Here is a 24,130-nt window from a genome sequence, read left to right as displayed (position 1 = left end):
TTGATGCAGTTGCTACACTTTATTTCACACACTCAGTTGGTGTCGTAAAGCTCCTCGTTTCCTTTGAGGTTGACCATTTTCCATCTCTTCCATTCCCTTCAGTTTGCTGACATGGAAACCTGCAGGAATGGAGGAAGACACATCAGAAAAACATTTGGTAGGATTTTGTTGTTGTTGGTATCTTTTCCTTCTTCTTATTTCTTAAAAAAATAGGAAAGTAGTGCTCGCCCTGGCAACACAGATACTGAAAGTTGGAATGATACAGTGAAGATTAGCATGGCCCCATGCAAGGATCATATTCAAATTCATAAAGTGTTCCATATTTCAAAAATGAAGAAGAGGAAAGTATTTTAAAAAATAAGTCTTCTAACCCAATAAAAAGTACAGGTTAGGGCTGAGGTTGCGCTTACTGGTAGAGCACTTGCCTAGTATGTAGAAGGCCCAACACTGAAAAAAGCACAACTTACATTTCTCGTTTTATCTTTGGGTGTCTGTGCACTATGCACACCTAATAGACCCACACACAATTGCAAGGGATCACTAGGCACACAACATTAATAACATTGGGAGCATTTTTCTATGTTCTTCGAGAATAGTCTTTTCAATGGCTGCATGTTGTCATAATTCCTTGATTTTCCCTAAAAAGATGGACTCTGGGTAACTTCTTATGTTTCACTGTTACGAATAGCACCTTGGCGCTGGATTGTGGCTCAGCGGTAGAGTGCTCACCTAGCACGTGTGAGGCCCTGGGTTCGATCCTCAGCACCTTGTAAAAAATAAAATAAAATAAAGGTATTGTGTCCATCTACAACTGCAAAATAAATATTTAAATAAATAAATAAATGAATAAATAGCTTCTTGGTGTGACTAGCCTTGCTTATTGCCCTTCTAAATTAATAGTGCTTTTCTTGCCACCAAAGAAAATAGTAGTTCTTGCTTTTTATGTGAGACTACAAAGACAGGATATTTTTCTTTACTGGGCAGTTGTGGGGGGTAAAAATTGAATTAACGGGGCTGGGGTTGTGACACAGTGGTAGAGCGCTTGCCTTGATTGTGTGAGGCACTGGATTCGATTCTCAGCACTGCATATAAATAAAGAATAAAGGTCCATCAACAACTAAAATAGATAATTAATTTTTTTTAAAAAAATTGACTTATTAACTTTTATTCCCAGATAACTGATAAAATTCCCATAGATTTTAAAAGGCATTTAGGATGCAATGACTTAAAAGTGAAGCATACTATTTTAACATTTTCTGTTTTTTAAATTCTTTTCTGCTGTCAAAACACAACACAGAACAAAACCTAGCTAGTGTTCACTAAGTTTTGAATTTGAGCATATTGGAAATTTGTCCCACTTGTTACGTCACAGTGTGTAGCGAAGTGTCCTGAATTAGAACAGGAAAACGTGAAACTTCAGTGGCAGGGGGCACAGTTGAGTCTCCACTTCCGGCAGCCTTGAGGAGTCTGGGTGAAACATGCAGCATAATTCATTTGTCCAGAAGGCACTGAAATTCAGGCCAGGCCTCCAGTGTCAGAAACTCACATCTGCCCAGGTAGGAAGAGAAGTGAACCCGGTGCTTTTCTCTGGTTTACCTGTAGGACGTGGACCTGGACCGCCAGTCTTTAAGCAGCATAGATAAAAATGCCTCAGAGCGAGGCCAGAGCCAGCTCTCCAACCCGACTGACGACAGCTGGAAGGGCAGACCATACGCAAGTAAGGCCCTTCCCATGTTGGTTTGTTTTCATTTGTTCTTTATTTGAAGCAGGTAACACATTTGTGTGATTCAGAAATTTAAACAGGGTAAACCTCTTTTCCCGTTAGGCCTTCACCTTGGAAAACCATTTAAAAGGAACCATGTTGGGATGGCAGTACTGTCACTTAGGAACTGCTTCATAGCAGTCCCCTCCGGGGTCCAATGGTGGATGACCTGTGCCCTTCCTCGTGTTGGCAGTGCTGCCAGTTTCTCATGTGCCTTCTGCGGTCATTTTATTCACATGCCAAAAAGTATATACACATATACATTGGCCCATGCCCATAGGTGCCCATCTGAATTCTCCTCTCCTGCTTATGCAAATCATGGAATACATGAATTATTCTGTTTTTGCTTTAATATACTTTAGAGCTCGTTCAAAAACAGTACTTAAAGAGTTTTTACTGTTGTTATTCTGGTATGTAGGTGTGTCTATTAAATTAGATCCCTAATAGTGGACATTTATATTATTATTGTTTCATTTATAGTTTTTTCTGTTACAAATAATACTGCTTTGCTTATTAGTTTATATAGTAAATTCTTAGAATTGTAGGGTTAGTGGATAAGCATGTTTGTCATTTTGATAGGTATTTCTAGATTGCCATTCATTAAGGCTATACCTGCCTACGTTATCTTTGTGAATACCTGGATTTACAATTTTTTAATTATGATTGAAATAAGAGTGGGTTTTTTAATATGTTTTTGAACCACTTCTAGCCAGGCATGTTGGCTCATGCCTGTAGTTTCAGCAGCTGAGGAGGCTGTGGCAAGTTCAAGGCCAGCCTGGGCAACTGTGTGAGCCTAGTGATAGAGCACCCCTTGGTTTAGTCTCCAATACCACTTAAAAAAAAAAAAAAGACATTTCTTTTTCTGTTCATCTTTGCTCATTTTGTAGTGGAGTGGTTGTTAATCCTTAGTGGTTTGGAGGAACTCCTTTTTCTGCATACACATTTTGAAATTACTTTAGGCAATTTGTCTCTTAATGTTACAGCTTATGATGTATTTTACTGTATCTTATTTTTAAAAATAGTATCAACAGCTCTGAAGACAGTGACAGTGTGCCGGGCACTGTGCCCTGTTTCCTATGTGTGTCTCATTTAATCCTTACACTAGCCTTGGAAGAGTGAACCAGGATTTAGATAATGTGACTTGCCAACGTGAAGTACTCGGACACCCTTTGGCATTGTGAGGAAGCAGAACTTTTAAAGCATTCTGCTGGTCTTTTCGAGGCTGCATGCCCCATTTTTTGTCTTCATAGTGGTCCTTCCCCATCCTTATCACACCAGGCTATAGGTGATGACATTGAAGTTAATTTCTGAAGCAGCACACAATACAAAAGCAGCATGTGGTCACTGTTCTCTTCTAAGGTTTTCCTTTAGAGTAAAGTAGTCACCTTTGAAAACCATTTAAAAGGCACCGTGTTGGGATGGCAGTACTGTCACTTAGGAACTGCTTCATAGCAGTCCCCTCCGAGGTCCAATGGTGGATGGCCTATCTCATGGTCAGCTCCAGATGAAGTGGTGAGTTTTTGGGTGGAGCCAGGTAGGCCTGTCTTTCACAGGACAGCCATTGTCAGTGCAGCAAGATGTCTGCACGTGTTGGGGGGCGGGGCTGAGACTCAAGCCCCACCTCCTGTGCAGGGAATGGGCATTTTGTTCTCACTCCCATCTCGGGCTCCCTTCTGGGTGTGAGCTCAGGTAGGTGAAATTTTGCACTGTTCATATTTTCTTCCTTTTTAACATCTGTAGTTTCACCATATATATATGTGTGTGTGTGTGTGTGTGTGTGTATACATATATATATATATATATATATATATATATATATATATATAAAGTTAAAACATTTTTCCCTTAAGCCAGGCACAGTGGCACTCACCTGTAATCCCAGCAACTTGGGAGGCTAAGGCAGGAGGATCACAGGTTCAAAGCCAGCCTCACAATTTAATGAGATCCTCAGCAACTTCGTGAGACCCCATTTCAAAAGAAAAAAGGATTGAGGATGTAGCTCAGAGGTAAAGCACCCCTGAGTTCAATAGCCAATACAAAAAAAAAACCCACTTTTTTTGTTGTTATTTTCCTTTACACTATTAGAGAATGAACTAGGGCCTTGTACATGCTAGGCAAGCACTGTACCACTGAGCTACATCCCCAGCCTCTCAGAAGTTAAAACATTCTGCAAGGAGAATTGTTATGTTTAAGTAATTTCATAATCACTGTCAAAAACTTGAAAACAGCTTAGCCATCTTGTTTTCTTTCACGTAAACTTTTAACTTTTCCCATATTCTGATTCTATAACAATAAGTGAGAAGGAACCCTTGCTTTTACTGTAGTCAAGTCAACCAACACTTGAGAAGATCTCTACATAGGATACCCTTGATCCCCAGGCAATCGAGAACGCAAAGATGGGTGGTCAGAGTCTAGTCAGTAGGCAGAAACTGCACTGCTGATTTGAACAGGGGAGATTCAGAATGGAGAATTATTGACTAGTCAAGGTTGCTAACCACTCCAGGTGGTGAAAGTTGTGAAGTATACAGAAGTAGAAAGTGCAGCCACGCACACCGTAATCCCAGCAGCTCAGGGGGATCATGAGATCAAAGCCAGCCTCAGCAGCGGCAAGGCCCTAAGCAACTCAGTGAGACCCTGTCTCTAAATAAAAACAAAATAGGGCTGGGGGTGTGGCTCAGTGGTCAAGGGCCCCTGAGTTCAAACCCTGGTAACCACCTCCCCCCACCAAAAAAATAAATAGAAAGTGCAGAAAAAGCTGCTCCTGCTTCTAGTTGGACAGAAAGTGATCCAGAAACTAAAAACTCAGAAGAGCTGTCCCCATACCTGTGCAGAGCTAAGGTTTTGTCCTCAAAAGAGGCTAGTCACTGCAGGGACCTGAAACCCATGTGATCAGGGCACAATCCAAAGCTGCTCATAGGGGTGGCCCCGGGGTGATAGAAACTTGCTGGAGGACACACAGCCTGCAGAGCTAATTGCCTCCTCTTCTTCAGGTCTTTGCTCAGGGACCACGTCTTAGAGGGAGATTTGAAGTTATTGAAACTTCTGCTTATTTAAACTTGCAGCCTGGCCCTGCTGCTTCCTACCGCCTCTCCCTCACAGTATCATTTGATGCTCTTTTTCACCTTAAATCTTACCTGTCAGTCAGTGCTGTGGGAGCTGGGGGTTTGTCCACTTCATTCATTGCTGGCCACCGCCTCAAGAATTGTGCCAGGCACATGGTGGGACTGCCGCGCTGACTGCTCGTGTGGTTTGGGCTGGGTCTTTATTACTCTTCACCATCTGATGTAGATCAGAAGCTGTTTGCCAGTCTCCTCATCAAGTGTGTGGTCCAGCTGGAACTGATTCAGACCATTGACAACATTGTGTTCTACCCCGCCACCAGCAAGAAGGAGGACGCCGAGCACATGGTCGCTGCCCAGGTAACACCGCGGCCCTGGGCACACTGTCCCTGGGGTTGCTCAGGGGCAGTGGCGTGCTGGAGCAGCCTGGCTGGCTATCCATCAGCCCTCCCACCCCCATACCCCTCATCTCTTTCCAGGCCTACATTCAAAAATGTCCTATCGGTCGCTTGAAATTGGCCATAATGGAACTTATTGACACCACAGATACCAGCAAACACTTCTTTTTTTATGCCCCTAAAGCCTGTTTACCAGCATATCTCTGCCTAGTTGCCACCCCTACTTAGGTGCTTACAGGAAAGTGTTACTTGTCATTATTCTGTACCTTTGGTATACAGTTTCACCATAAATAATTGAGAGGGAAGATTTGTACATAAAGATCCCAGTTTTTCCTTCAGAAAGTGTGTTTCTGTTTTGTATATGCAGCTTTCTCTATAGAAGGGACTCTTGAAACAGGAGGAGAGTCCAGAAGTTGGACAGTAACCTCATGCCATGGGACATTATACCTTAACGTCCTCAGGGGCAGTAGACCCTGTGACTGGGGAGGTGGGCAGGGTGGAGATGGTGGGCCACACAAGTTCCTAGACCAGGCAGAGCAGCAGCCACCTCCCGGTCTGCCCTGTTGCCACAGAGGAGGGGGCAGCTGCTGTACCACAGGCCCTCCACACCCAGGTCGGCCCTTTTTTAGGTGTATAATCCCATGTTTTTTGCATATTTACAAGTTGTACAGACATTGCCACTGTCTGATTTGAGGATATTTTGATCGCTGTAAGAAGAGATGCTGTGCACACCTGCAGTCCTGGCCAGTCCCTCTCCTTCCAGCCCCTGCTTGGCTGCTTTCTGTCTCGATAGATTTGCCTCTTCTGGACTTTCAGAACCATACAATCTGTGTCTGGCTTCTTACTTGGCAGAATGTTTCTGGGTTCATTCACGTTACACAGTCTCCATGTATCAGCACCTCATTCTTTTATGTCTGGCTGGGCACCAACCTTCCGTGTCTGTGCCACCTTTTGCTCATCGACTCATCAGTTAATAGACCTCTGGGTGGATTCCACTGTGGTTGTTGCAAATGGTACCATCACGAGCACTGTGCACAAGTTCTCGAAGGACACGTGTGTCTTAGGTATATCCTGAGTGCAGGTGTCTGGCCATGTTCTTTGCCTTTTTGAGAAATTGCCAGTTTGCTGTGCCAGCAACCACACCGTTTACATCACCACCAGCAGTGTGTGAGGGTCTGTTTTTCCACATCCCCTCGGTGGTGGTTGTCGCCCTTTTAAAGTTATGACCAGGGGCTGGGGGTGTGGCTCAAGCGGTAGCACGCTCACCTGGCATGCGTGCGGCCCGGGTTCAATCCTCAGCACCACATACAAACAAAGATGTTGTGTCCGCCGAAAACGAAAAAATAAATATTAAAAATTCTCTCTCTCTCTCTCTCTCTCTCTCTCAAAAAAAAAAAAAAAAAAAAAAAAAAAGTTATGACCAGAGCCGTCCTGGTGCATGTGGAATGGTGTCTCATTGTGGATGATTGGCATTGCCCTAATGACTAATGATGTCGGGCAACTTATGTGGTCATCTCTGTATCTTTGAAAATGTCTACTCAAATCCTTTGCTCATTTTTAAACTTACCTCCTGTTGATTTTAAGTTTTTATATATGCTAACATAATAGTCCCTTGTCAGGTGTGTGATTTGCAACTATTTTCTCCCATTTCATGTGTTGTCTTTTCAATTTCTGGTGTCCTTTGAAGCACAAAAGTCTTTCACCTTATCTATTTTTCTTTAGTCCCTTGTGCTTTGGTGTCAGTTCTAAGAAAGCATTGCCTAATCAGAGTCACACTTGAGGCTGTGTTCTAAGACTTTTACAACTTTGGCTCTTTTAGATCTCTGATGCATTTAGCTTATTCTTGCTAATCACGGCAGGGATCCAGCTTTCTTCATCTGTGATGTTCAGTTGTCTCAACACCATTTATTGAAATGTCTGTTCTTTCCCCAGTGAATTTTCTTGGCACTTGGGTTAGAAACCACTTGATCTATAAACTGTAAGGTTTTGCTCCTGGCCTCTCCATCTGTTCTGTGGGTGTACCTCTGTCTGTATGCCAGTACCATACTGTCCTGATTGCTGTTGCTTCCAAGTGAGTTTGCAGGTTGGGGAATGTGAGCTCTCATGTAGTGGTGGTCTTTTTCAAGATTGTTTTGGCTGTGCTGGGTCACTTGCACTTTCACTTGAATTTTAGAATCAGCTGGTCAGTGTCTGCAATGGAATCATCTGGGATCTTGATAAGGATTACATTGAACCTAACAGATCAGTTTGGGAAGTATTACACAGTCCATTTTTGTGACTCCTGGCTTATAAGGAAGATGGGTTTGTTTCTAGAAATATCAAGAAATTATTAAAAAAAACCACCCTAATTATGTCTCAGATTTTAGGCAACATGTTCAATAAAATTTTTGAGCATTTCATCCATGTTTTGTAGTTTTTTTCTTTCACAGTTGAAAAATACAGTCATCGAGCTTACTGGTTATATATCATCTGACTGAAGGTCAGGATGTCCCTTGGATTTGCTTACCAGTTTCTATCTTTTGGTTACTGTGCTTTGAAACGCAAGCCTTTTTGTATATTTATTACACTTTTATTTTCTTATTTTTCACTTTCTTCATGCAATGAAAAAATACAACACTGTAGTGAAATATCTAGAGACACAACACCGCTGGTCATTCAATAAAGGCAGTACTGACAAAACCAAAAAATTGTCCAGCCAGTCACCCATCACTCAGTAGCACAGGACATGCCTTCGCCTACCTGTGAGCAAGCTTCAGATGGAAATGGTTGGGGCATTGAGGACTAGAGGGCATCTTGCAAGAAGATCACCTTTGGACAGTCCCCACTGCCTTTGTCCACTCTCACTATGTCCAGAACCACTGCATTGACTTCACTGAGTTCTTCTGTCATCTCTCTTCAGCAAGACACACTGGATGCAGATATCCACATCGCCACGGAGGATCAGGGCATGTACAAGTACATGTCTTCCCAGCACCTCTTCAAGCTCTTGGACTGCTTGCAGGAGTCCCATTCATTCTCAAAGGCCTTCAACTCCAACTATGAGCAGCGGACTGTCTTGTGGCGAGCAGGTGAGGCCACGCTGGTTACCAAATTAAAACATTAAAACCTTCCAGATATTTCTGGTATTTTAAATGTAGCTCAAATAATTTAGATATTTTTATGTTAGATATTGGGTAGATTTCATCCCAGTACCAAAACACTGCCTGGCACATGATAGATTCTCAGGAAGTATTTGATGGAAAAACAAAATGAAAGTTGGAGAATTTAATTGCTCTTGGTGGTCATAAATTTTACATTAAAAGTTGATTATGACATGGGCTGGGGCTGTAGCTCAGTGGCAGAGCACTTGCCTAGCATGCATTAGGTACTGGGTTTGATCCTCAGCACCACATAAAAATAAACAAATAAAATAAAGGCATTCTGTCCATCTACAACAAAAAAAATTTTTAAATAGTTATGATATGAAAAGTGTGGTGTCTTAAGAAACAGTATTCATACAGTTTTCTGAGGCTTTAGAGTTTCTCTCTAAATCTTGCCTCCAAAAATAAACGCATAAATCCCAGGGTAAAGTATATATATATAATTTGTTGATAGACCTTTATTTTATTTATATATTTATATGTGGTGCTGAGAATCGAACTCAGTACCTCACACATGCCAGGCAAGTGCACTACCACCAAGCCCCAGCCCCAGCCCCTAAATATATATATTAAACCCATTGCCCCCCCCCCCACCCCGTGGTGAGATTCTCATTTTTTTGAATAGTCTCATTATTTGCACAAAAGTGACACTTTTTTTGGTAATATTACCATTACTTAAAATTTCCCCAAATGGCTATTTTAATCCACAATTAAGGAGTGTCATTCTAAAATATCCAGGTGTTTTATGTCTTAGTCTGTAATGAGGTTTTGCTTTTAAGACTGGTGTGCACGTGTCTCTTTGGCAGATTGGTATTACTTTGTTTAGAAAACTGTTTTTGCGGGCTGGGGATGTGGCTCAAGCGGTAGCGCGCTCGCCTGGCATGCGTGCGGCCAGGGTTCGATCTTCAGCACCACATACAAAACGAAGATGTTGTATCTGCCGATAACTAAAAAATAAATATTAAAAAAAATATTAAAAAAAAAAAAAAGAAAACTGTTTTTGGGGTTTTTTTAAACATTTTTGTCTTTTAGTTGTGGGTAGACACAATACCTTTATTTTATTTTTATGTGGTGCTGAGGATCGAGCCCAGGGCCTCACACATGCTATTCGAGCGCTCTTTCTCTGAGCCCCAGCCCCAGCCCTAGAAAACTCTTCTTATATGTGCTTTAGTGGGGCGGGGGCAGGGGCGTGGATCTTGCAACTTAGAAAAATGCTAGTTCTTCCAAGCTGTTACACTTGAAGAAGTAGCCAATGGTTTTACCATCAAACAAGCAAGGCAGGGTATTCCTACAGAGGACGACTTCTGGAGAGTCGTGACTGCTTTCATCCAAGATCACACCTGAGCTACACTGAGGCCGTGGGATGCTTCAGTATTTCCTAAAGGGAATAGCTGACCGGCGCTCACAGGATTCTCAGCATTGCCTTTTGTTTGCGCTGCTTATATGACTGTCTGATCTCTAGGTTTTAAGGGCAAGTCAAAACCTAACCTTCTCAAACAAGAAACCAGCAGCCTGGCCTGTTGTCTGAGGATCCTGTTTCGGATGTATGTCGATGAGAACCGCAGGGATTCCTGGGGTGAAATACAGCAGCGACTTTTAACGTAAGAAGATTGGTTTCCCATTGCATTTGTATCTGTCATGTACAGAACACATGACACAGCACTGTGAATTGAAGAGCAGGGGAAAGATACCTATAGGCTGGTGTTCCCACACTCTGTCCTTCTGTTGGTGTCCTGAAGAGAGGTCAGGGCCTCCCCTGTTTCACTCACAGACCTCCCTCAGGCACAGAATCATGAGCAACAAGAAGCTCTGCAGGCAGGAATGAGTTCCCGACTCTGGCTGGAGCCCTTTAGCCTTGGCCAGGTCAGTGCCCTCTTGGGACTAGGTCCTCTTTAGAGTTGTTGTCAGCCCACATCCCATCATTCCTCCTTTCCAAGAAAAATGAATCACATGGATACCAGGAGATGCCTAGTCGTTCAATGTAGATATGCACCTGTGGGGAGACAGTGGCACCCCAGAGAAAAAAGCCCAGACAGAAAAGTACAGTTTTGTAACCCACTTCCTGTCCATCAGCAAAATGATGATGATGTCTGCGCCTCTTTGAACCCAAGGCCTTGTGCATGCAAAGCATACTCCACTGCCGGACACCCCCAGGCTCACAGCCTCACTTTGCCTCTTTAAGATTTAAAAATGATGACGTGAAGCACTGGAACCACAGGGTCGGTGATGCCCACAGTCCCATGCACAGCTGGTGGGGGTGCACAGTGACATGATCTTTCTGAAAAGCAGTGGGATTATATACCAAGAGCCCTAAAATGTTTACTCTCCTTGATTCAGTAGTTCTATTATTATAGAATCTCTTTATTTTAGAAATATGAACCAGGATTCCCACAGAGAATACTTACTGTAGGTGTAATTTAGGAAAAAAATTTAAACAGTGGAATGAATAACTAAATTACAGTATAACCTCTGATGGGATACTTACAGCCAGTAAAAGTGAAATTTCTCAGGACTAGGGAAGAAGCTCAGTGGTAGAGCACTTGCCCAGCATGCATGAGGCCCTAGGTTCGATCCCTAGCACCAGACCCAAGGGAAAAAACAAACAAACAGAAGTATGCCAAAATATTGTCATATATCCCTTAGAATGACAGAACTTTTTTTCTGTTTTATAATTGTTTGCTCCTGTCTAACTTTATGCATTTCCCAACTGTCTTACAATGAGAGTACCAACTAATAAGCTATTGCTGAAAAAAGAATTAATTAAAGAAAACACTATTGGTTCATTTCTTAAATCAAATCCAAAAGAGAATTACCTATATAGGCTCATAAAAGTTTCCCTAAAGGAGATAAAGGGTCTTAATTTTCATAAAAAAAAAGAGAGAGAGAGGGTCTGTTCTCGTGGACACCAAACACTGGTCAAACTAGCTAATAAAGTGGATTCAAGCCATGACGGGGTTTTCTACCTCTAACATGCTAAAAAAAAAAAAAACTATATGTGCTTTGAGAGGAAAGACAATCATGTAATAAACTAGGAATAATCAGTTCTTGTACTTATTGCGCTACAAGCATTGCCGGATCCCAGCCCTTGCCGGGTGCCAGCCAGAGCTGAGCTGTTTCTTGACAGTTATCTGTTCATCCCTGCAGCAACCCCTTGGGTTTGGTACAGTCACTTTCTCCCAGTTTGCAGCTGAAGAAACTAGGACTCAGTGATTTGCCCCTGAGGGCACAGCCAGAGTGGGTGCTCAGGGAAAACTCATTGCAGGCACTGGGGGGTCCTCCCAGCCGAGAGATGCTAACCAGGTGTGCGCCTCTCCTTTCTCACTCCAGTGTGTGCAGCGAAGCGCTGGCCTATTTCATCACGGTGAATTCTGAAAGCCATCGGGAGGCCTGGACAAGCCTCCTGTTGTTACTTCTGACCAAGACCCTCAAAATAAATGATGAAAAGGTAAAATAAACAAGTGAACTTGATAGCTCCTCTAGGATGGGAAGTTTGGGAGGCTTTGGGGCTTTTTTTGTTTTGTGTGGTACTGGGGATTGAACCTAGGGCCACTTTACTACTAAGCCTCATCCACAGCCCTTTTTATTTTGAGACAGGGTCCCACTGAGTTGCTGCTGCGGGCCTCAAACTTGCCATCCTCCTGCCTCAGCCTCCCAAGCGTCTGGGGTTATGGGTGTGCACCACTGTACCTGGCTGGGTGGCTTTTCATTCCGAATTGAAGTTGCTGTTTTCTGAATTCCCCCAGGAATGGCTACATAACCAACACCATTCTAGATGCACTGAGGGGAAATTAACTCATTACAAACCATTGATGCCTTCAGACAGAAGGGCTTTTTCTCTGGAAGAACCCCAGTTTAGAAAGGCTAAGGTTCAAGTCACACGTATGGCTGTTGGGAACAGCACAGTGATTCTCAGTGCAGGAAGAGAGGGTTCAGATTGTGAGATCTTGGTTTAAACCTAGGAACCTGCTTTACAAAATGACAGGGCTGTTGACTTTTGGTAGCAAAACTATCCTAATATAATTAAAAGAAGTTAATTATAAGTGAGACATGGTGGTGCAACCTGTAATCCCAGCAATTTGGGAGGTTGAGATAGGAGGATCACAGGGGTTTGAGACCAGTCGGGGCAATTTAGTGAGGCTCTGTCTCAAATTAAAATAAAAAGCCAGGCATAGTGGTGCAGCCTGTAATCTCAGTGGCTCAGGAGACTGAGGCAGGAGGATTATGGCTTCAAAGCCAGCCTCAGCAACTTACTGAGGCCCTAAACAACTCAGTGAGACCTGTCTCAAAATAAAATACGAGAAAGGGCTGGGGATGTGAGTAGTTGAGTGCCCCTGGGTTCAATTCCTGGTACCAAAAAAGGATACCCAATAGTTAAAATTTAAAAATGCACTCAGTGGTAGAGCAGAGTATCCCTGGATTCAATCCCCAGTACCACAAACTAATAATAATAGTGATTGTTATATTAGTGTTATTAGAGTACTTTTACATCTTTGGTGCAAAAAAAGAAAAAGGCCCTATGTCTAATTTTCTCTCTTCTCTCCCACCTCAAGTTCAAAGCACATGCTTCAATGTACTATCCCTACTTGTGTGAGATTATGCAGTTTGACCTGATCCCTGAGCTCCGAGCAGTTCTGCGAAAGTTCTTCCTACGGATAGGTGTCGTGTATAAAATATGGATCCCGGAAGAGCCATCGCAGGTAGCACCGACACTGTCACCAGTGTGGTAGCCCTGACCCCTGCAGGCCACTGCTGCAGCTCTGCAGAACATCCGTCAAGCCACCTCTGACTGGCACAGCTTGTGAAGAGTCACACTGAAACAAGGAGCTGCCGCCTTGGGTCTCAGATGGCCTGGAGAAGGATGGCCTCTCTGCTGGCCCTATCAAAGTCCCCAACTAAGGCTTGTGGCATTTCATTAAGTTGTTGTATACCCAGGTAGCACAGTTGGTGGGGATTCTGTTTCGTGGGTCATTCCATTTTACTGATCAAACTGTCAAATCTGTCACTGCAAATGCCATTATTTCCTAGTCAAGTCCCATGACTGGCTGTCAATGTTTTGTCAGAGGAAGTCACTCTCCTTGAAAATACTGAACATAGCTGTATAGGTTCGTGACTATTAGAGAGTATGTTAATAAAATTTCTTGTAACGGCTAACGGCCACCTAAAATACGCTGGGTTCTTTGTTGTGTTTGAGTGTGTCAGATAAGTTTGAGTGCTTTTGTCAGTGCCAGTCAGCTGTCGTTTGCTTAGTCTGGGGAAAGGTAGGAGAGGAGGATTGTTTTTATGTTTTGTTTTGTGTCTGAGTGATTTTTTAAAGTATTTTACAAAGAGATATTATTGAAGATTTGATTGAAGGCAGAGTTTATTTAGAATTAAGAGCTTGCAAGGTTAAAAAAAATGTAGTGCCTCGTGGCTCTCTGTTTTAGTAACGTGGGGAGAAAAAGTCTTTAGGGAAAAAGTGAACAATTTAATGAAATGGTTGACCTTCCTTGGTGTAAGTATTTGTGGATGGGTGTTCAGTTAAAGTTTCCAGAATACATTGTCCATCTCACACACACTGAAATCTAATATATGAAGTAGTAATTGACCCAGAGTTCATTTACCTTTGAGTAAACCTTTTATTTTTACCTCAGGAGAGTGAGTGTACTGATGGTTCGTGTTGCTGCCTTGCATGGTCCTCATCAGAGGGACCTTGAGACAGAGGGACAGTAACGGTGCATGAGAAGGGTTGCTGCCATGAGCTTCCTCAGCTGACATCACGGTGGGACCAGAGCAGCTGGGGCCAGCATAGGTGAACTGGGACAGTGGCCGCAGGCGGCAGGCCTGGCACCGGCTGCTCTCCGTGAGGAGCTGCATGCCTTTGCGAGGAGAGCTTCCGGCTCCTGTGTGCGCAGCATGGCAAGGGGGTCGAGCAGCGCCGTGGCAGGGGCAGCGCGCTGCACTGTGAGACGAGAACTCCGCTCACTCTCGGCCTGGGCAGCGCGGAGTGCAGAAGGGTCTCCAGCGTGGCTGGGGACATTCAGGCTTCCACCTGCACTCTAGTCCTGAAAATCGGGGTGTGTCGATGTCAACTCTGGTGCCTTAGAAGTTAGTTGTTTGGGAATCTTATCTGTAAAATCAGATATTTTTTTTCTTTCTAGAGAAGGATTTCTGGTGCTTTTGCTTATTACTGAGAGACCCATTTCTTAAGTTTCTTGTTGTTGTTTTTAACAGCCTTGAGAAATGTCCTGACTTTGGCCGGCAGTACTCTTACCTACTTTTTTCTTTCCCAGAAAGTGTTTTGATTTCTCTACCAAAGAACAAAAGCAGGCTTAGGTTTTCACCTTATTTCTGTCCATAGGTAGGAGGAGCTGAGCAGTGGAGCAGGGAGGGCCTGTGGGAGGTTTGCCTGTGCGGGGAGGCATGAGCAGCGCGACTGACTGGTCCTGGGATCTGCTGCATCTTGATGCTGCACTTGGAAACCTGCGCCACGCGGTGTTGCTCGTCACAACCTCCGCAAGTCACTTGTCCCCACTGACGTTTGTGCTGAGGTGTAGGTGGGAATCTGTGTGTTTGCTCGTCACTGTGTCCTGCCCACAGCTCCACCCCGACAGGTGGCTTTCCTTTCCTTCTGAGGCTCTCAGGTGGCATTTTGTTTGTCAGAATTTCTCCAGGGTCCTCCTGCCTTCTCTTTAACTTTTGCCTCTCACAGGTTAGGAAATACGTCATTGTGTTTTATGACTTGCTGAAACGTTTAGGCTTGCATTTCTTTTTAATTTAAAAGATTTGGGGGCTGGGGATACAGCTCACTTGTTAGAGTGCTTGCCTTGCGTGCACAAGGCCCTGGGTTCAATCCCCAGCACCACAAGAAAAAAAATTAATTTTCAGAACGAATCCTTTAAATTGTACCAGCAATGGACCTTTTAAAGACTAGATGTAAAACCATTCAGGGTAGTTTTTCTTGTCACTGGACAATGACAAACAGAGGAAATCCCTTACCTCCAGTAACAAGCCATTCAGCCTAAGTTCCTTTCTGTGAATAAGTCTGTCCTCTCGTGGTGAATGTGGCTTGGGCCACACAAACACTAGTGAAAAGGGCGTGTGCAGTCATCAGCATCGGCCAGGATGCTATTAGTATTTAAAAAGTCACGGAGGAGAGCAAAGCATTTCCAAGGCCTTATTTCTTTCTCAGAATGCTTTATTAAGTGTTGGTTATTTGTGCTGGGTCTCTAGAGAAAAGTTTTTGTTATAATACTGCTGCTTGAGCAATTTTGTTTTTCTTCATTGTCTGTTAGGGAAATCACCAGCTTTGGCATCTTAACGACAAACGGTGGATGGTAAATTTTATTTCTAATATGCACCTTTAGTGTCAAGTATACCTTTTCCTTGTACTCTTCATGTACAACCAAAGAACATACATTATAAAAATTGTATAATATTATCTGGAAACAACATTTTCCTCTGACAGGTAACTTTTGTACAAAACGCAAAAACAAACAAACTAAAAAACCAAACCTTTTTTGTTATTCTGTGGTGATTATGGCTCTACGTTTAATAGTCTTTATGGTTATTTCAGTGATCTGCTAATAAATGCAAGTATGGCCCTCGCATCCAGACGTTTGTTGTTATGATGCAAACGGGTATTGGTTTCAATAGAAGCTGGTTCCTTCTGAATTCTGTTTTAGTACCTTTGTTAAGGTAGACACAGCTTGAACTCACACGAAACCCTGGAGTTCTGCTACCAGTAGCTTTGCAGTTTGGAAAACAAAGAAACCAAAACTGAATTATTTAAAAAGAATGAATATATCTGGAAATCCTTGCTCTCAAAAAAATGACACTCATCAAAGGTGTAGTTTTTCTCAGTATTCTAATTTTTTAAAAAAATTATCTGCATATTTACATCAAATATTTCTTTATGTGCAAAATGTATGTTTTACCTCCTTAAAATGCCTAAAAGTTAGTTAATAGCTACTTTGGTTAATCTATACACAATGATTAAGTGCATTTAATATTGGTAATTTAATGAAAAGCATTCCTTGCCCAGTGGATGTATACATTTTTGAAAGAATAAAGCAGAATTATATAATATGAAATGCTATGTAAAGTTTTCTATGTAAAAATATTATGTATAATACTGTTAAAATATCCCATGCTTTGATCAGGTGGTAAATCAATAAAGTTTTAAAAAGTAAACCTGTTTTTAATGTAGTGATTAAAAATATACACCAAACCACAGTTTTGGATTAGCTTGAGTCTGACCTCATTCGAGATACAAGCTTGTAGTTTTCAGGTGGAGGTAAAATTTGGCCTGTGTGTTTAACAAATGTAATTATTAATGGGAGAATATTAATTGTGGGTCTTAATTTTCATTAAAAAAAAAAAAAAAAGAGGTAGAAAACCCCGTCATGGCTTGAATCCACTTTATTAGTTAGTTTGACCAGTGTTTGGTGTCCACGAGAACAAACCCCCCACTGGCACGAAGGTGGATGACAGCAGCCTGGCACGGGAGCCAGCAGGGCCCTGATGAGCAATTCTGTGGTTCACACAGATAAGGACAGTAAAATCAAGGCTCAGATTGTCTGCCTTAGAATTCAGAACTCATTCTTTCCAAAATATTCCAAATATATATATATGTAAAAATATATATGTAAATCATTATTGTATTGAAAATATTCCACTGTTGCCAGGTGTGATGGCCCACGAATGTAATCCCAGTGGCTCAGGAGGCTGAGGCAAGGGGATCGCAAGTTCAAAGTCAGACTCAGCAATTTAGCAAGGCCCAAAGCAGTATAGTGAGAATCAGTCTCTAAATAAAAAATAAAAAACAGATGGGGGTGTGGATCGGTGGTTGAGTGCCCCTGGGTTCAATCCCTAGTACCAAAAAAAGAAAAAAAAAAAATGCACTGTTGCAACTGATTGTCATCTTTATTAATTCCTTGAAGTAAAACTGCTCATCTCTGCTGGACTGTTCTCCAGAACAAAAGTCCTCCCTCCTGGGAGGGTCAGCAGAGAGTCCCTGTCTTCAGAGCAGGCATTGCCAGGGTTTTGTCTAGAGCAGTGTTCTTCAACCTGCTGCCAACAACAGTGGTTTTTAATCTAGTGGGTAGAGGCCACAGATGCTACTAAACAACCCCCACGCAAGGAATTTCTAGAGCCCAAATGTCAGGGTGCAGAGGCTGAGAAACCCCGAACTAAACAGACTAAACCCTTACAGAAGGCTGGGTTCAGCTTGGCAGCAGAGGTGGGCCCAGAGTCAGTCTGTGGCAGGTACTTCCTGCTTTCTTTGACTTACCTATTTAAAAAAAAAAAAAAAAAAAAAAAAGATCAGCTTAGCCATCTTACTAAGGAGACTATCCCAGGATTTCTGGCTAAGAAAGGGCCAGCTCCGCCTTGTTTAGGAAACTGCCAATTTAGCATTTTGAAAGGTGATTTCAGTATTAGACGGCATTTGTACCCTGGCAACAAACTAGAATATGTTTCAGACAAAATTTTATTTCTTCAGAAGACCAGGATGGTTCATTGAATTTGACAAACGTGTAGTATGCCTGCTTTTGAATTTCAGAAGTTTGCGGAGAGCTGAGGTGTAGCTCCGTGATGGGACACATGCTCACAGCATGCACAGGGATGGGGTTCATCCTCATCAAGCCCCCACACACACGAAAAATAAAGAGGGTAGGAGGGAAAGGAAAAGGACGAAAGAAAAGAAGGGGAATCTAAATTGTTCCTGGAATGTCCACAGCAAGAGGAGGAGGAGAAGGAATGTGAAGGATTCTGCCAAAAGTGATTTTAGTATTGTAAAAAGTGCCTGTCTCCTGACGCGAGCTGCCGTTATCTAGTGCTCAACTGAAGATTTTGCCCTTGAAGATATTTTTTATATGAGTCAATTTCCATCTCCTAGAAACTGCCAGTCCTTGCTTAAAGCTTTTGCAATCTTCCCTTCATAAACCTAATTCAAGTTTGCTTAAAGAATTTATCTTGATTAAGAAATACACATGAAGCCAGGCGTGGTGGCACATGCCTGTAATCCTAGCGGCTCGGGACAAATGGGATGTGGCAATGTCCTGGGACATTTTTGGTTGTCGCAACTGAGATGGAAATGACTACTGGTATCTAGTGAGTAGAGGCCACAGGTGCTACGCAAGTCCAAAGCCAGCTTCAGCAATGGCAACTCAGTGAGACCCTGTCTCTAAATAAAATACACAATAGGGCTGGGGATGTGGCTCAGTGGTCGAGTGCCCCTGAGTTCAATCCCCGGTGCAAAAAAAAGACACACGAGGGGATGGGGATGGGGCTCAGTGGTAGAGCACAAGAGGCACTGGGTTGAATCCTTAGCACCACATAAAAATTAAATAAATAAATAATGGCATGCTGTCCATCTATAACAATTTTTTTTTTTTTAAATACACATGAGTAATCCCAGTGGCTTAGGAGGCTGAGGCAGGGAGAATCACAAGTTCAAAGGCAGCCTCAGCAACTTAGCAAGACCCTGTCTCAAAATAAAAAGGGCTGGGGATGTAGCTCAGTGATAGAGTGCCCTTGGGTTCAATCCTTGGTACCAAAAAAAAAAAAAAAAGAGAGAGAGAGAAAGAAAATACCCAGGAGGTTAGATTTATAGCTCAGTGGTAGAGCACTTACCTAGCAAATACGAGGCCCTGGGTTCGATTCCCAGCACTACAAAAAAAGAAAAGGATAGAAAGCAATATCCATGTGTTCTAGTAAACATTTTAGCTGAGTGATTTTGAGCTTAAATAATTGCATGTTGATTTTCTCCTGCTGTTTTGGGTTTTTTTGTTGTTCTTGTTAGGGGGCACCAGGGATTGAACTTGGGCACTTGACCACTGAGCCCCATCCCCAGCCCTATTTTGTGTTTTATTTAGAGACAGGGTCTCACTGAGTTGGTTAGGGCCTCCTTAAGTTGCTGAGGCTGGCTTGGAACTCTCGATCCTACTGCCTCACCCTCCCCAGCTAATGGGATTACAGGTGTGCACCACCAGGCCTGGCTCCTGCTGTGGGCTTTAAGAAGCAGGTAAAAATAGCACCATTCCAGAGGAGAAGCCAGTGGACAGATCATGGACCCTGGAAGGAAGAACTCTGGGCAAAAGGAATTGGTGCTGATTTTCTGCCTTTGTTGGGAATTAACTGTTTCAAGCCACATACGTTACTCTTCTTCTTCCTTTTTTTTCCATTATGCATTACTGGGTCTCCCACACCTAGGCAGGTGTCCTACCACTGAACTGCACACCAAGCCTCTAATGCCACCTTTTAAAAGTTAACATTTGGCGATGGTTCACTGTACTCCAGGCACCTAATTAAATGCTTTGCGTACAATGTCTTTAAACTTGACAGGAATCCCAAGTAGTAGGCAGCAGTTACACCCCCATTTTGTAGATGAGGAATCTGACCCAGTGTGGCCCGCTGAGGATGTGTGTGTGGATTGTACATCTGGGAAGTGGCAGAGTGGGGACCCTGACCCAGGCTCTGTCTCTACAGCATGGACTCTTCACCATCACACCGACCACACTGCCTGCTGTCACAGGCTAACCTTGGGAAAACCAGCAGAACGCAGTCCTGGTCCCTAAGGAGCTGATGTTCCAAAGCTCCTGTGTGTAGGTTGAACTGCTCGGGCATCCAAACACCTGAGTCGGAAACCATCTTGACCAGACCTCTGACTTGCTTACCCAGCCCTGGTTACCTGCTTCCTTCTGAGAGAGTCCCCCAAGGCTCCTGGCCTCCAGAGGCTGCTGGTGAGGCACCATTCTGAATCTCCACAGCCCTGGGCTCTTAATGGGGTTCCATTTCTCCTTACCCAGATAAAGACAGAAAGAAAACATCATTCCGCCCCCTGCTAGGCCTTCCCGACTGAAGATTCCTCTGTTCACCATTCCACCCATTCTTCGGCCTCCAGTCCTCACAGCAGCCCCAGAAGGCATGTCTTGGTCAGCACCATCCCTGCTTTGGATAGAGGGGCACCTGGGGCCCAGGTTGCTCAGGGCCACTGGGCTGACTCAAAGCCCTGCAGTTGGCCTCAGGGCCCACCTGTCCCTCCGCCCTGCCCACTTCTCCCTCTCTCCACTGCCCCCTGCTGCTCAGTCACCCTGAGGAGCCCACATGGGGAAGGGCTGTTCTGACGCGCTGGAGAGCGGACTGTGAGAATGTGGGGCACTGGACACGCCCCTTGGGGGTAGAAAACCTTTTTTGGGGGGGTCACTGGGGGTTGGCCCCAGTGGCACTTTACCACTGCACTGTAGTCCCAAGCCTTTTCATTTTTAAAATTTTGAGCAGGGTCTTATGGGGTGACGGCCAGTGTCTCAATGGGGGATTCTTCTTCCTGCTGAGGAGGGTGTAAGCCACCTGAGAAATTAAAGTCTGAAATAATCAGTGAAGAACAAAAGACAGAGAGTCAGAAATATACTTTCAAAAGCAGAGCCCCTGGTAGACACCGTCCACACAAGAGCTGGAGCTAGCAAAGAAGGTGGCTCTGTGGTTTATTTAAGGGGGAACATCAAAGGCAGGGACGAGGCTTCAAGGGCCGAGTCTTGCTTCATGATGTCTTGCAGTCAGAAGGTTGACTGGCACCTTGGCAGGTCATACCCATCTCAGAGGGGCTGGGTGGCTACAGGAGGTCACCCCCTCTCCAGTGCTTGTGTGGAACCTGTTGCAGAGCTTGAATAGGGATCACAATGAGTCAGGGCGGTCAACCAGAGGAAAGGTCCACTGGTCATTCCCAGACACCAGATTCTCCTATTCAATAGGCTTCAATGCACGGGCAGCCTACATACAGCCCATGGATGGCTCCTGACAGGGTGTCCTTGAGTTGCTTAGTCAGTTGGTGAGGCTGGCCTCAAACTTGCAGTCCTTCGGCATCAGCCTCCCAAATCTTTGGGATTATAGGTGTGTGCCACTGTGCACTGGCAGAGAATATTCTTAATATAGTACTAACATTTGCAGTGGGTTCAAAGTACAAATAAGGCTCGCATGCTGTGAATATAAATATATGTTATATGTCAAGCTAATAGACAAAACATTCTGCTTGGCCAGGTTGATGGTGTATACTGTAATCCCAGACTTGGCAGGCTGGGGCAGGAGGATTGCAAGTTGGTCAGCCAGGGCAGCTTAGCAAGACTATGTGGTAGAATGTTCTTGGGACTGATTTCCTGTACCACAAAAACAAAGATGAAATGATCCTGGGGCTGTGGCTATGGCTGTGGCTCAGTGGTAGAGCACTTGCCTAGCACATATGAGGCACTGGGTTCGACTGTCAGCACCACATAAAAATAAGAAAAATAAAGATATAGAGTTTATCTACAACTAAAAATATATTTTAAAAAAAAAAAGATCCTGTCTTCATTCCTTTATTCATATATACCTTTCAGTGACCTGGAAGACCAGGTTCAAAGGTGGGATCCTCCAGCTTCTCAGAGCTGCACACCAAAGTGTAACAGCCTGGGGAGGACTTTCTCACGACACACTGACCACTGACGTGTAATTGGCCTCTGATGAAGTGGCCTAGCAAAAGGTATCCACAGACGCCTGGCCCTGGGCCACTGGAGTGTGTTGGAGGGGCATTTGGTTGGTGATGACACACCCTCTTGGCCCATGGACTGCTGACCCGTGGAAGGGAGCAACTGGAACAGGGTTGGACACCTCTCAAGTGGGGGCCATAGCAAGGATCCGAAGGCATGCTGAGCCTGAGGCAGCACAAACGGGAGCGGGGGAGGCAAGGAGGACTGAGAGAGAGCAACATCAAACTACAAACGGCAGGGCTGCAGATGGAGCTCAGTGCTAGAACACATGCCCTGGGCTCCTTCCCCACTGCCCAAAAAATACATGAGAAGAAACCAAGTGCACTGGAACATGCCTGTAATCCCAGCTACTTGGAAGACTGAAGTAGGAGGATCACAAGTTCAAGACCCTTGGCAATTTAGCAAGACACTGTCTCAAAATAATTTTTTTTTCTTTTTTTGGTGCTGGAGATCAAACCCAGGGCCTTGCACATGGAAGGCTACCAACTGAGCTGTGTCCCCAGATTTCAAAATATAATTTTAAAAAGGGCCAGGGGTTGGGCTGGGGATGTGGCTCAAGCGGTAGCCTGGCATGCGTGCGGCCCAGGTTCGATCCTCAGCACCACATACAAACAAAGATGTTGTGTCCGCTGAAAACTAAAAAATATTAAAATTCTCTGTCTCTCTCTCTCTCTAAAAAAAAAGGGGGGGAGGCAGGGGTTAGCTCAGTAAATTCAATCTGCAGCACCACAAAAAACAAAAACAATTTTAAAAACAATGAAATGGAACCAAAAGAAAACTTGTTCTCCCCAAACACAACCAAGTGTGCCCACACCTTTCAGAATCCAAATAAAATGTAAAATAAGAAAATTCTCTTCAGGAGTACATCATAGACAATATGTCTTTTCATGGTGTTTTTCCATACATTAGACAGATAATTTCATCATGGTTTGGAAAGAAAGAAAACAATGAATTAATACTTAGTTTCCTGTTCCATGAAGTGGCTCAACTATTTCCAACCTAGTCCTTTAGCTGCTGTAACAAGTCCAGGTGTCCATGTGGTGGTGATTCCCACAGGAGCACTCAGGTATCCACCATGCACCATGCTGAGTGGCCTCTCTCGGGTCCCTGCCTGCATGGTTCTTATGGTGGCTGCAAAAGGAAATGTTGGGGACCCCACCCCCAGAATTGTATCCAAAGACAAGATCATCTTGGCATAGCTTAAGAGTTTTCTAACAGATGCCAGCCAGCGTCCTTTGTGATTGGATCTCAGAGATGGAAAACAATAGATGCCAGATTCATTATCCATGGGACTAGAGGAAAATATTCCAAGAAAGCAGTTTAGTATGATTAAGATGATTGTGGTTTGGGGACATAGCTCAGTGGTAGAGGATTTGCTTAGCCTTTACAAGGCCCTGAGTTCAATTTCCCAACACCACACACACACACACACACACACACAAACACACACAATTGCTTGTAGAAAATATATCTTTCACCAATGTCTATTGTATCTCAATGGACTGCACCTATTTATACACATTTCATTCAACACCATTTAATATCCAACAAATATTTATTGAAGTTACTTTTGTGTTAGATGCTGGGGGACAGATATAAATAAGATTTATAAGCCCCTTTCTTGAATAGTCCTTAGGCGGGTTGGGGGAGGAGACAATAAATAAAGGGACAATTAATTTCAGAGAGTGATAAGTACCATGAAGAAAATACAATGATGTAATGTAGCCATCCTGCTTACCTGCTAGATAAGTATAGGATGTCCTATCTAATGTGAATTTCAGATAAATAATAAATAATAAAATACCATATACATCCATAACCTCTTCACTCAAACTAAGCAACATTTTACATTTTTATTCAGATATTGGATTTATGTTTTTGTAACCAGGGTACCAATATACCTTTGTGTTCTTGTACTATTTATTTTATCAAATATGACCAAACAGGTGCCTTTCAGTCTCTGGAGTAGCTGTTAGACCAGGACGCAAGAAAAGACCACTGACTCCAATTAAAATCAAATCAAAGCAAGCTGATTATTTCGACTGGTCGGGCTGCCTCTCCCACCCAAAACAGAGGGAACAAAACAGCAGCCACAGCTTTCCTGCAGCCCAGCTTTATAGCTCAGAAAGTTACACAAAAGGGGGTTACAGATAACAGAACTCTGACGAGCATAACACAAATGGTAGTTTACATTTTTGCTGGCCTCAGAGAGGGTCAATATCTGGCCAGGGAAGGTCAAGATTTGTGAGGCGTCACTAAAGTTTCAGAGAGG

The 24,130-nt window shown here is 43.6% G+C and overlaps 1 protein-coding gene and 1 non-coding gene across 3 annotated transcripts in view; both read left to right on the top strand.

Annotated features, from left to right (window-relative positions):
- The window catches only part of Arfgef2 (ADP ribosylation factor guanine nucleotide exchange factor 2), an 89,705-nt gene extending 73,177 nt beyond the window's left edge, over positions 1-16,528 (top strand). For both annotated transcript variants that reach the window (XM_046433184.2, XM_046433183.2), the window contains exons 33-39: positions 103-157; positions 1,603-1,717; positions 5,051-5,181; positions 8,119-8,287; positions 9,822-9,960; positions 11,687-11,804; positions 12,910-16,528. In XM_046433184.2, the coding sequence (XP_046289140.1) occupies positions 103-157; positions 1,603-1,717; positions 5,051-5,181; positions 8,119-8,287; positions 9,822-9,960; positions 11,687-11,804; positions 12,910-13,086 (904 nt within the window). In that variant the 3' untranslated portion in view covers positions 13,087-16,528. The remainder of the gene's footprint in view (positions 1-102; positions 158-1,602; positions 1,718-5,050; positions 5,182-8,118; positions 8,288-9,821; positions 9,961-11,686; positions 11,805-12,909) is intronic.
- Positions 221-327, top strand: LOC124085994 (U6 spliceosomal RNA). The gene has a single exon (XR_006849669.1). It is a non-coding gene; the product is annotated as a U6 spliceosomal RNA (small nuclear RNA).
- Positions 16,529-24,130: the final 7,602 nt, after the last annotated feature.

This window comes from Marmota monax, unplaced genomic scaffold (assembly GCF_021218885.2).
Source record: "Marmota monax isolate L192 unplaced genomic scaffold, Marmota_monax_Labrador192_F-V1.1 WCK01_AAM20220418_F8-fsc00014, whole genome shotgun sequence".
Lineage (NCBI taxonomy): Eukaryota > Metazoa > Chordata > Mammalia > Rodentia > Sciuridae > Marmota > Marmota monax.
Note: the sequence above shows the minus strand (reverse complement) of the source record. Positions and strands in the feature narration are given on the sequence as shown.